This window comes from Haemaphysalis longicornis, unplaced genomic scaffold, assembly GCF_048455015.1.
Source record: "Haemaphysalis longicornis isolate Haplotype H1 unplaced genomic scaffold, Haemaphysalis longicornis Haplotype H1 scaffold_4, whole genome shotgun sequence".
Classification (NCBI taxonomy): Eukaryota; Metazoa; Arthropoda; class Arachnida; order Ixodida; family Ixodidae; genus Haemaphysalis; species Haemaphysalis longicornis.
The window spans coordinates 103,824,413-103,837,215 of NW_027526361.1; the positions used below are offsets into that span (position 1 = coordinate 103,824,413).

At 45.6% G+C, this 12,803-nt stretch overlaps 2 protein-coding genes across 2 annotated transcripts in view; both read right to left on the reverse strand.

Annotated features, from left to right (window-relative positions):
* The window catches only part of LOC144179907 (uncharacterized), a 518,871-nt gene that overhangs the window by 424,429 nt on the left and 81,639 nt on the right, over positions 1-12,803 (reverse strand). The gene's annotated exons all lie outside the window — the stretch shown is intronic.
* Positions 11,461-12,803, reverse strand: part of LOC144179211 (cytochrome P450 3A15-like) — a 53,653-nt gene continuing 52,310 nt past the window's right edge. The window contains exon 14 of the mRNA XM_077707475.1: positions 11,461-11,714. Coding sequence (XP_077563601.1) covers positions 11,628-11,714 — 87 coding nt within the window. The 3' untranslated portion in view covers positions 11,461-11,627. The remainder of the gene's footprint in view (positions 11,715-12,803) is intronic.

Below are 12,803 nucleotides of genomic sequence, written 5' to 3' on the forward strand. Positions count from 1 at the left end.
CATTATGGTTCATTATGACTTTCCCAAAACTTGCAATTGACTCTCTGGTAATGCTCCAGTTTGACACAAGTGGCCCGGCCTTGTTAATCTTTTTCCGCTGGGTTGTTCAACTGTAGCACGCATTTAGCCGTGATGCACACTCAGCCGAAGGGAAATGGTCCATCTTCCGCCGTATAGCGACATTCAACCGTAATGCAGCACTTAGCCGTAGTGAGATTCTCAGCCATGTTGGGGCACTTAGCCGTAAAGCACTTTTCGTCGTAGTGACTCCCCGCCGTGCAGCGACGCTCAGCCGTAACGCACTTCTCGCCGTAACGCGTCTGGCCGCAGTAGTGGGAAGATACCGGCACCAACGCCCATTGCCGTTTTTTTTTTTTCAGCAGGCCGCCGTAGAATGACGCGGGGAATTAGAGTCACTGGTTGGGTGGCTTTGTCCCGAGCCGTGCAGAATCCACATGACTGTACGCAGCTTGTGAAACGAAGTACATATACGGTCGAGTCGCTGAGTAGCAACCGTTTGTGACTCGCCCTTTTCCGCTACTACGTGAAAAAAGCCGCGACCGTGTCAACCAGTAAAACCCACCCTTGTGAATCGGTACATGCGCATGCGCATTTGAGTGTGTGCGTATGCCTGCATACGGGTGTGCATTAGTGTGTGTCTCTATGTGTTTGTTTGTGTATGTGCGCGCGTGCGTGTGTGTGCTAGATCGGATTGTCTTCCTCACCAATGAATCACTGCCTGTAATCTAAGCAAGTCGTAAACTCTGGAGCTTCTTTGTGAGCACCGATGAACACCCGCCCACTCAGAAAAAAAAAATGCGCTCATTAGCGTAGCCACCTGAGCGCAAATAATTTGGGGAGCTAATTGCTAATATTCCTTGTTCCCAAGATAGTACTTCCTTACTTGCTGATTTCGCGGAGGTTCTGCTTTGAAATTATCTGTGGCGCAGAGATAACGAGCAAATTATCACGCTGCCTGCAGAAAAACTGGAGTAATAAAACCTGACTGTTGTTGCTTTGACTGTTGAACATTCCTAATGAAGCAAGAAATGCGAACAACGAAGCGTCCGAGAATAATCAGGGGCACTGGAGTTTCATTGTGCGCGCGGCAACGATAGTTACGGAAGAAAGATGAACTGTTGCAATTTCCAGTCGTGTGTCGAGGGTGTCAACTTCAGAGCCGAGTCGTTGGGGCACTTTGCCTTGTTTTCTTCCTTCTGCTTTTTTTAGTTTGCAGTTCTTAAACTGGGAATTGTCGCTTTCAAGCGGACCACAAAAGGCCGTCGGTTTGCAACGCGAATGTCACGGTTTTGCAATACCACTGAGCGGATGGTGACAGCAACGAGTCTGAGCGCCGGGGCTTTAAGGTCTGTCACAGACTGTCGGCACGTGCACTCTTGAAGAACACTGTAGGGGCTGGATTGGGCCGTTTGCAGACTGTTGGGTGAGTGATTCATATGAGATGTGAAGCATCCCCCGAGGCGTGGCCGGCTGTAACGATTGTGGGCTTCTGGGCGTGTACTGAATAATATTTTATTTGATCGTGTAAGTGTTATTTAGCCGCATTTTTTATGTATTTTACAGCTGATCTGTTTAAGCTCTTGGTTGCGCCATCAATGAGTAGAAAAAAGTATTGAATTGTTTATTTTTTCTACAACAAAAGGAGGTTGCCCTGGGGCTATGGCAAAAGGCAACATTTAGTCACCTGACTAGGCCCCTAGCCCCAGGCAGCACAAACACACAAACAGCAGTTTGTTACAAAACGAAAATGGCTCCGAAATTGTAGTTCAAACCCCATGCAATTCTATATATACAACTATAGAACGACATCAGACTAACCACACACAGTTTGTATCCATTTCTGGAGTCTGTACAGTATTCACAATCCAAATTTGTACGCATAAATATGCGTAATAAAACAACTCTTGTTCCATACCAAAAAATACTGTTTTTTACAGTGATTGCAATACAAAAGCATTTTTACGTAAAACACACGCACACGATAACAGAACTACAAAAGAGGAGACGGAAGAACATGACATTGTTACTCGAGTAGAAAACGTTTAACTTTTTTGCGGAAGGCTAACAAAGAAGAGCAGCTTTGCATCTGACCAAGTAGAGAAGGATACATATTTAAAAGATTTGGTATCTGCCATTGAAGCAGTTGCATGTCCTAGTCCTAATCCGAATTCTTTTAAATGTAGTGTGCCTGAGACTATAATGCGGATCAGTATTAGTGTATAATGATAAAAATATTTCTGGGTCTGATTTTAAGTTCAGGAAGGCCATCTCGGCTAGGCGTCGATTATATATGTCCTTAATAGTCAATATGTAGCTACATTTAAAATACGAAGAGACATGTTGTCGACTTGATAAGTTGTGAATAAATCGTAAACCACGTTTTTGTATTACATAGAGAACATGAATGTTTTATTTTGACGTACGTAGCACCCCAAACTAGTAAACAATAATGTAGCCTTGAGTGAATAGCGCAGTGGTAAAGTTGTCGTTTTATGTTCTCGGGTAACAACATACGAAGCTTGTTAAGGGTGCCAATTGGTTGGGCTACACTGCGTTTTACATAATTTACATGATGGGTCCAACGAAGAGCTTCATGGAAATACACGCCAAAAAACTTACATTCTAAAACTTGCTGTAACACTTGTGATTCGAACGATATGACATTAAGACGTTGTACCGATTTTTTTATAGCAGAAAAATAATATACTTAATTTTTTGTGTATTTAAAAGTAGCTGATTAGCACTTAACCACTGCGATAAATTTTGGAGATATTAGCATCACGTACGAGGACTGTTAAATATTTTGAGGAGAAAAACACATTTGTGTCGCCAGCGTATAACACCATTTCAGGAGTCCCAGAAATGTTAACAATATCATTAATATAAAGAAGAAATCGTACCGGTCCTAATATGTACACTTGTGTGACACCAAAAGCGAGGTATCCAGCATCTGATAATGCGTTATTATATACAAGAAACTGTACTCTATTTGAGAGATAGATCTGCGGTAGCTTACACGCCGTGCCACGTATTCCGTAATATGGGAGCTTTCTGAAAAGAATATGATGCTCGATTTAATCAAAAGCCTTTTTTTAAAATGAACAAAAATACCAATTGTATAGAAGTGGTTTTCTATGTTGGAAACAATTTTTTCCCTAATGTTGAGTAAAGCTGATTCTGTTGATTTCTCCTTTTGAAAACTATATTTTTTGGAGATAACAGTAGATTTTTTAAGGTGAATAGTTATTCGGGCGTTAATTACTTTTTCAGCGATCTTTGAAAAAAGCGGGAGTGTAGATATTGGCCCCTAATAAAAAATGTTGCTAACCGTACCATCCTTGCACAAGACACTAACTTTGGTGATTTTCATTTTGTGTGGGAACTTGCCAGTTTCTAAGATTAAGTTACATAAATGACAAAGCACATACCAAATTACATCAGAAACTGCCTTAATAGGTGCCGCTTTGATACCATCGAAACCACAAGCACAATGGTTTTTAAGCTCATGTGTGAAATCGCCGATTTCCATAGGGGTTGTAGGGCAAAGAAACATTGATTGTTGCAGACTCGGAGGCATGTACCTTTCGACTTCGTTGTTGGCATTTTCGTTGTAAGCTCCGGAGGTTAAAAATGGCGATAAATTCATTTGCAAGATTTTTACCTCTTAACGTCTTATCCCCAATTTTTATTTTCGTTTGCGAGGTAGTGGTTGTTTTGCGTAATAAATCCTTTACGGTGCGCCATGTCTTATGGGATCGTAACCTATGTGCGAGAATTTGTTCGAATAGTATTGAATACGAGATTTTTTTATTTCACTAAAAAGTTTATTCCGGAGCGATTTGTATTCTTTTAGTAGTACTACTTCACGTCAAGTTATGAACTTCTTGAACAATTTGTTTCTGGCTTTTATTTTGTGTGGTAGTTCTTTTGCTATCCAAGGTTTTCTGATTTTTCTGCAGCTTCGCAAGATAACTTCTGGAAATGCGGCATTGTACAACTCAAAAAGTTTGTTAATAAACTTATCATACAAAACATTTGGATCCGTCTCTTTCAAGCACTGTGTCCAATTTGTAAACGCTACGAGTTGGCCAAAATGCTCCGTATTGTCCCAAGTTACCTTAAGTATTATTGTTCTGTCACTGGTTTTACTCGCAGCGTTGTACAATTTTTTGGAGCAAAACAGAAAATAGACAAATGATCACTCAAATCGCTCGTTAAAACACCCGCTCGAATATTTTGTCAAGCAGAGGTCAATCAGTGTCTCACTTGATGGTGTGATACGAGTAGGAATATCGATTACGTTGGAAAAACCATTCACGGACTGCATATCACAAAGTTCTCTATTTAAATCTGGAACGTGCAGAAGATTAACATTGAAGTCCCCAGGAATAACAGCTGGTGTCTGGGAATTTGATATAAATCCTAACACAGGTTCAAGAAGCAGATAAACCAAGAAACAGAAACCAATAAAGTGCCGAGCGCATGAGAGGTGGCGCCTGGTGATGTTCCCTGTAACGAAGCATGCGCCCACGTGGGGGATTCGCCAGAAATCGCGGGCGTAAGGAGGGCGTATGCGCCCTCTACTCAAAAATGTAAATAAATGTAAAAATAGCATATAATCTTAAGCGAGAATTGTTTGCGTCGTCAATGAACCGGATTAGCGCTCCGGTGTATGGACCGCTAAGTAAGTAGTTGACTAGAGTTATCGCTTCTGGGCCCTTTGGCTTGTTTCATTTTGGCATTAATTCGTTACACCGTCGAACCTACACCACTCATCGCAACAAGCGATAGAGAGAGCCACCCGCGACATGTTTTCAAAGCCGTGCTTGTACCAGCTGTATCGCGCCCCCGACAGGTGGTGACACGAGTCAGGAGTTAGACAACGATTCTGGCGTCTAGAACGTAGACTGCGACGAAAAAGTAGCGATGGTCCAAGGAAAGTCCGACGAGCCGGCTGGATGGATGTCACGCCAACTCATCAAGTGGACAGCACAGACAGAAATATATTTAGCGGGTGCCGACGGTATATCACAGCACGAGACAAATAACTGTACATAGTTGAATACGAGTTCTTACGGTTCGAGTTCAAAGTGGTGTAGCCTCACGTTACGGTCGATGTCTTGCAGTGCTTGCATGAACGTCGAGCGTCGTGTCTCGTAGTGCTTGCGGGTAATGAACTCAGCCGTCACCGCCAAGAGCCAGGGGAGCGTAGCCCCAGGTGCGTTGCTGAACTAGCGTACGTATCCCGAGCGGATCAGCCCGGCAGATTAGCTGGTTCTCCTTCTGTAAAGTGGAGCTGCCAACAGGACGTTGCCGAGGGGTCACCTTTCAGGGTCACAGCCTGGAACTTGTGTCGGTAGGCCTGAGGCGTCGTCAGGCCCCGATACCGCTGGGATCCGTTCCAGGAACGTAGCCTCGACTCCCTCTTCTTCCTCCTTCTCCCACGCTTGCCTCCTTCTTCCTCCTGTTCTTATCTTTCTGTTCATCTAAATGTCGTCACACTCCCCACCTTCGCGTTGGCACATGCTCTTCCGAGGGTTTGGCACATACTCTTTCGGGGGGTTGCTCGTGACAGTGGACACATATCACTGATTTTTTCGCCGCAACAGAAATCCATCTGGTTGATATTCCTTTGTGCTCCAGTGAGTTACATTAACAGTAGAAAGTCTAGCGAGCGACATTCTGGTCCCTTGTGCGTAAATCCCGGCATTTCCTGCGTGCATCCAGCGCGTTCTCCTGGTGCACATGGAACACTCATTTTCTTATGAGCAACTGCTAATTGGGTGCGCTGTTCGGCCTCAGTAGCTTAGGGGTAGAATTGTGTGCTTTCAAAAGAACTGCCCGGGTTCGAACCCCACCGATGCCAGAAAGTTTTCCAAGAGCCGTGATTTTCTTTACTGTAAAATGTTTTTTTAGCTCAATACTGCGGATTGTTTTCGTAGTTAAAGGTGATATGGCATTATGTACGTCAGATTAGAGGTGGAGTGTGACATATGAATTAATATTAGTAATTAACGCTCTTCATCCCATCGGAAGTACTGGGCTTGTACTTATCTTGAAAACAATTATCGTATTCCGCGGCAACAATTGTGCGTAAGCAGGTATTCTCACAGTAGTTGTTCTCACGGCCGGTACTTTATTCCGCCTTCGCAGATTCAACCGTGATCTATCTGTGCGGGTGTGCATCAGGAAGGTAAACCAGGAAATATCTGTCCACGCATTCTGACGTTTGGGACCATTCTGTGAACCTCGCACAGTGTTACACACCCAACAGAGTAGAAACCACCAGCACAGGCGTATTGGGCAATGCTTTCTGGGCAGAAATGTCTGCTGTTTTGTTATGATATTCCGTTGCTGGAGCATCAAAACCACCTGCCAACTTCCTTCCTTCCACAGCAGTTCATTCAAAATCCGTCTTTATTCGAACACTTTTTGTTGCATGGGGCCTAAAAATTAACAAGGTCTTCCAATTTCGGTGCATGCATTACAGAATATCATCACAGAGTAACGCTATCTGCTGGGAATACTGCTTTGAAATATCACTTTAACATAAAGTATCCACATGTGCTCCGCATCGTACCAGATCCCAGATCCAGTGACCTCGCAGCAGCTTGCCTCTGGAAAACCGTTAGGCTTGAAAACGACTGCAGGGCTTTTCAATCAGTGCAACGAGCGCCATTAACGTTTTATTTCTCTCCTTTTTTTTTTTGCAGTGGTGCACAGCACCCACACTTTGTTGCATAGCTTAACTTTCAGTTAGAGTCAAAACTTTTGATCGCCCTATCTTTTTCCTAGTAAGCTAGCACTCACAGCAAAGACAGACACAGAAAATACCAGACTTTAAAGTATTTAATGCAGGGGAAAGCAGAGTTCCGGTTTCTTGTCAAAGAAGTAGGCCGATCCCTCGCTATGTGTGAATCACCACAAGGTTTCAACTAAATAACCCTTTACTCGACATTTCGGTGGGAGAGACACAATGTCTGAATCGTTCTTTTCCTTCATGACTGGATTAAGTGCGACAAAACTTCCCTACGCCCCGTTTTTCAAATGAGACAATAATGTGATTGTAGAGACAGCCACGACGTTACACTTGTGTTTTTCGCATAAGAAGAAAGTTGGGGTTAAAATGGCAATGCAAGTTGATCTTCCCGATTACGAATCCAGGCGCGGTAACTTTTCTTCGGTGTTTTAACTTCTGACGTCATCGTTACTGGCGCCAAAAAGGGTCTCTAAGCTTTAACAGCAGTGCTCCAATTGCTACGACTGTAGCGCGTGCAGAGAAAGCGATCTTGTGGGTTACACTAGCTTCCGCCTTCGCACGCCAACCATGACATCCTTGATCTTCAGGACAGGAACGCTTACCTTGTAAAACTCCAGTGGAAACTAGAAACGGGAAGCAAGAAAAAGATGAAAGAGTGGCTGGTGTACTACAAAAAATACGGTTCATAATCTACGTCATCTCGCGACGTTATACTCCAGTAACAGTTGTTGAGTGCTCTCTCAGCGAACGCAATAGAGAACGACGGAGAGAGGGATGCCTTTAATGACGTGGAAAAGTCAGCCTTGCAGCGAGTCTTGTTTGCTACTTCATATGAACATCTGTGGGGGGAAAGTAATTGAAGGAAGCGGAGACAAAAATCACACTAACACTAACAAATGCTATAAAGCACGCAGAAACCGACAAACGCCGAATCACACACACACACACACACACACACACACACACACACACACACACACACACACACACACACACACACACACACACACACACACACACACACACACACACACACACACACACACACACACACACACACACACACACACACAGCACACGCACGGTAGTAGAGTTAAGCCAAACGTTCACAGAGTTTTGTTCCGGCCGGAGTCATGGAGAAATGACACCAAGACCCTTCTATTCCGCGTTGCCCCGGCAGTTGGGTGTCATGGACCTATGACGTCGCTAAGTTACAGTGGTACATCAGCGAGCAGTCCCAAAGATGGGTTACTGGTTTGCTGTGGACTGTCAAAACGGGAACACATGCACAGTACATGCTCTATGTCCTTACGAACACTGCAAGCTTGACAGTGAAGGGAGGTGACTCGGTGCGTCTTGTGTAAGTAGTGGTTGGTGAAAGCAACGTCGAGGCGAATGCGGTGAACAATTGCTTCACCGCGCTTACCGAGGCCGCACGGCACTCAGTGGGTGCAGGCGGGGTCGATTTTATACAAAGGGTGATACGTTTTAAATCTGTTCGTCAATATTGACTGTTGTAACTTCCGCGCGAAAGAGTACGCAAGCGTTGCGGCATCACATCGAGAGAAGGGAATCGGGATGATGACGCTAGAATGGTTGTGGGCCGCGCAAGCTGTTTCGTAACCCACCACATTCCCAATCACTCCACGATGCCCACGTAGCCACTGTAGCACTACGTGCGTAGCAAGCTGGCAGCCTGCATATGCAGACTGCGTATTTCGTGGGCCAGTTGTTCCCGCGAAAATGAGGCCAGTTGTTGAAGCGCCGCTGGTGAATCGGCGAAAATCACCCACACAGAAGCTTCAAAGTAGAGCGCAAAGAAGCAAGTTCTGAGGTCGTCGACGTTGCTTAATGGCTTAACCTGGCCGCAGTTGTGGTCCGCGTTGATGGAACCCAGATTCCCACCGTTGATGATGCGGTCGCCACCGATGCATCGACGTAAATATGCTTGTGGCTAAGGCAGCTCCAACTGTGCTCTACGGAAAAGGAGTTTAGGGCTGGAGTCGGAAATTCGGATTTGCTGCTGATGCCCGGTATTGTGGTGACAATTCACCAGGGGGTGTACATCTCATCTCGACTCACTTCATGCCCTCCTCCGGATGACGTATAGGCATGCACTCCTGCTTCCCCAATACGCACCAACGCATCGCTTACTCGACCTCGGCATACACAACACCATACCGGAGCACCTAGACGCCCACCACATCTCCCAACTCACGCGCCTCGCGTGCTCCCCTACAGCCCACTACATTCTCAACTCTATAAACGTACTACCACCCACCATCCAAATCACCCCTGCTCCCCATTCCACCTCACATCCGTAACAGCATCCGAGTCCGCCCAATTCTCCATGCAGCCCGGCGACTAGCACGAACCAACGCCCACTCCAAACTATACCCACCATCACCGTGCACACTATACACTGATGCCACCCCCTACCCTCACAAACCTGTACACTGTGTAGCTGTTGTTGGCCAACACACATCACCAAACGTTACGGCGGTTACCATCCTAACTATCAACACAACCACGGCGGAGACAGCCATTGCCCTCGTGCTCACCCAGCGCCCCACCCCCCAATTCCTTCTCTCTGACTGTCAGCAGGCCATCCGCAATTTTATTCGCGGTAACATCGCTCCCATGGCATTGCGAATTCTCTCCAAAAATCCTCCATCCGACATCGTGACCCTGCTGTGGACACCAGCTCACACAGACGTAGGCGCTAATGAAGTGGCGCACGTACGTGCTCGCGAACTAATTTACCGGGTCACTATTTTCACTACGCCTACAATGCCCAGCCATTTATAATTTTTCCAAGCACTCATCCAAGGAGAGAGAAATTGGTTTGTGGGAGAAGTTAGCTCTAATCAAAGGGGAAGCTGGCTAAACTTTAGAGCTAGCACGTAAACGAAGGGCGGATAGCTCCTCGAGCTGTTCTTGAAGTATTTTCCTCGGCACCCTTCATCTCCAAGAATGGTAAAACATCAAAGTGAAGAAGCGAAAGAAAGTCAAGCATGCAGCAAGCCTTCATAAAGGCTCTATCAGACTTGTACTGGTGATAAGTCAAAACATACGTCCCCTTTGAAAACACAAATTAACTTAACTCTTCAGTTATTTTATAGTTAAGAATTCACTGCCCACGTTAAGACTCATGCCAATCACTGGCTTCCACCACACAACTGGCCCAACTCGCGGAGCTCGTGTTACCTTGCGAAGGCTACCTTCGCAGAGTTGGGAGAGGCATCGCACGCGTGCTGTAAGTGCCGGATCCGTAAAACTTGTTTTGCCGCACTGATTACCGCCAACTTGTAGTCTATGATAAAGACTGTCGGAACAGGGACAAGACATTTTGTTTAAACAACAATACATAAATGACAAGGCACGTTTCTTGGAGGACCACATTGAGCTTCACTAGGTACACTTGGCTGAATGACCAAGGCAAAACTGAAAGTGGGCCGTATGTCTTGCAAACAAGGCTCCTCGTCACCTCGAAAAAGCAGCATGTATTGGTGGTGTCCACTATGGATATATAACAAACCAGGAACGACTCAAAAGAGGCCCCGTTCCTCTCGTTGCTCTTATGCCCCGTAGTAGGAGCCCTGCTGTGCTTGCTGCTTCTGTCCGGCCGGTAGAACCGAGTAGGCTGAATGATCTCGCAGTCTAACCCGATTTTAAGAATAAATTGGCGCCGCTTGCACTAGTGGTGCAAGGTTGAAGAAACAGCAGAGCTGGCGGCCCCTCTCCCTTCGTCGAAGACCCGGTTGTTGCACATCGCATGGATTTCTGAACTTGCGCTGAAAGTTCATCACTAGCAGACCCGCATCGTTTCGTCCGCAGGCGTTCACATCTCTCCCAGGGTGAATCACGTTAGCAGGCACTAGAACCTGCGGCAACCGGTTTCGCGAACTCGGCGTCTGTGCCCCCACTTCAGGCGTGAACGCGCGGGAACTGGCAAGGAGATGAGCACGTGCGAAATCCCGCCACGAGCTCTGGACAGAGTGTTCTCTAAGGTCCAGCTGGCCGACGCCTGGCGCTTCTCACGAGGCGCACGGTCACGTGCACTCGGCTGGGCTGAGTTTTCTGCTAACTCTTCACGGCGGAACTAAAAGCTTAAGCGGCTGTGTGGTTAAAAAACTCCTGTGATAAAATCGACCGCGACTGTTCCTAGCCAAGGCGATAAACTTCCGCTAAGCTTTTTTTTTTTTTTTTTTTTTTTTTGCAGTCATACAGAGCACGCATACTTTTTACAATAAGTATGAAGATTACTCCGGACAGTTCCATGGCTTCCCTTTGCTCCGAACTTTTGCATTAGAAGTCATAATTTTAAGCTTAATTTGCGTTGCGAAAAAATAAATTAAATCCCTTCAAAAATATTTAACCCAGCCCAAATTTTAATCTCGGCTTCCTGTAAAACTAGGCAATGCAACCTTTTTGTGCGCAAAGTGAGATTTCAGCGAGATCGTATCACCTTAATTGATTTTGCACTGTGGCCTGCGAGACCAGGGTTCGAGCAATGCTAGAATGCTTTGAACGAATGCCGATTGTGGGGCAAAGTCTGCTAAAATCTTATTACCCAGAATTTTTTTCAACTCTTATCGGACTAAAAAGTTCTTGTGTAGGTGACCCGCGAGGTTTTGCTCGCGTTCTTCGCTTAGGAAGGGAGTATTAAAAACAGACAGTCGTTTTTATTGTATGTGTCCGCAATCAGGTACTGCAACCTTTCCTTTGCAGCTTGATATTATGAAAGCGTTGTCATCGATATCCAGGATGGTGTCGAGTCATGAGGTCAAAACGAAGGGCGCCTTCTTCGCTGTGGCTTAACACAGGCCGCAGGAAATCTCTGGGATCACGGTGGTGGCCGGCTCCGCACGCCGACAGTGATACTCTTGATCTTCAGTACGGAAACACTCGCTCTTTCAAACTCCAGCGGAACCTGCAACATAAAGCAAGAAAACGATGGAAAAGGAGTTGGGTCACACGTCACCTGTACTCTGGAGTTTTTGAGCTCGGAAGTTTTTAGAGCTATGGCTCCATGCTTTGAGAGCTCAAGGTGCCAGATTGTGCAGAAGACACTCAACGTTTTGTGATAAACAAGAACTTGTGCTGTAACGGCATCCAAAATGATGCGCAGTCAATAAAGGTTAGTCAACGCTAATGGTACGACAGATAGGTAAGTCTTTGCTTCACAAGTTACCCAGCATTTTATCTGTATGTGTGTAACCACTTTAAAGTGATATTAAGCGTCGGATATTTTTTACATTGCTTCTAAAAAGCCAAAAAAGAAACAGAGCTTTAGAAAGGAACGCGAAGATTCGGCGTGGTGCGGGAATTCCATCATCCCGGAATTGTATGTCTACAGTGTCTTACTCAACGCCGTCTATCACATCACCATTTTCCTCTAGTACCACAAACAGGGGACATGGCCCGATCGTATGTACACAGTTGGCATTGAGAAGCCTCCACATATTAGCTCTCTTTTTTCGACAGCAGAGTCTGCTGAGACGCCACCACCTATGCACTAGGTGAAAAGGCACAAATGCAGAGAACCACTGAAGGGGGGGTACAGAGAGTGTCCCATCCAGGAACATGTTTTTAATGATAGCCTTTCTTGGGCTACTTAAACCCAGAAAGTTTGGTCTGTCTGTCTGCCTGTCTGTCTGTCTGTCTGTCTGTCTGTCTGTCTGTCTGTCTGTCTGTCTGTCTGTCTGTCTGTCTGTCTGTCTGTCTGTCTGTCTGTCTGTCTGTCTGTCTGTCTGTCGGTCTGTCGGTCTGGTCCTCGATTCTGCCACATGGTCAAAAATGAAAAACACATGGAACGACCAGTTTAAATAGGAAAAACCTCTCCAAGCTACTCAATCTGGTACCATACTTCATAGTTGTCAACATTTTAGAGCAAAAAGAACACAATAGCCATATTTGAGGCAAGACTTCACTACATAACTCGTACTAGGCAGTGTTATTTTAAGTGGAAAGAAATGTGCGCTTAATATTTTCGATAAAAATAAAAAACGTACGCGTTGAA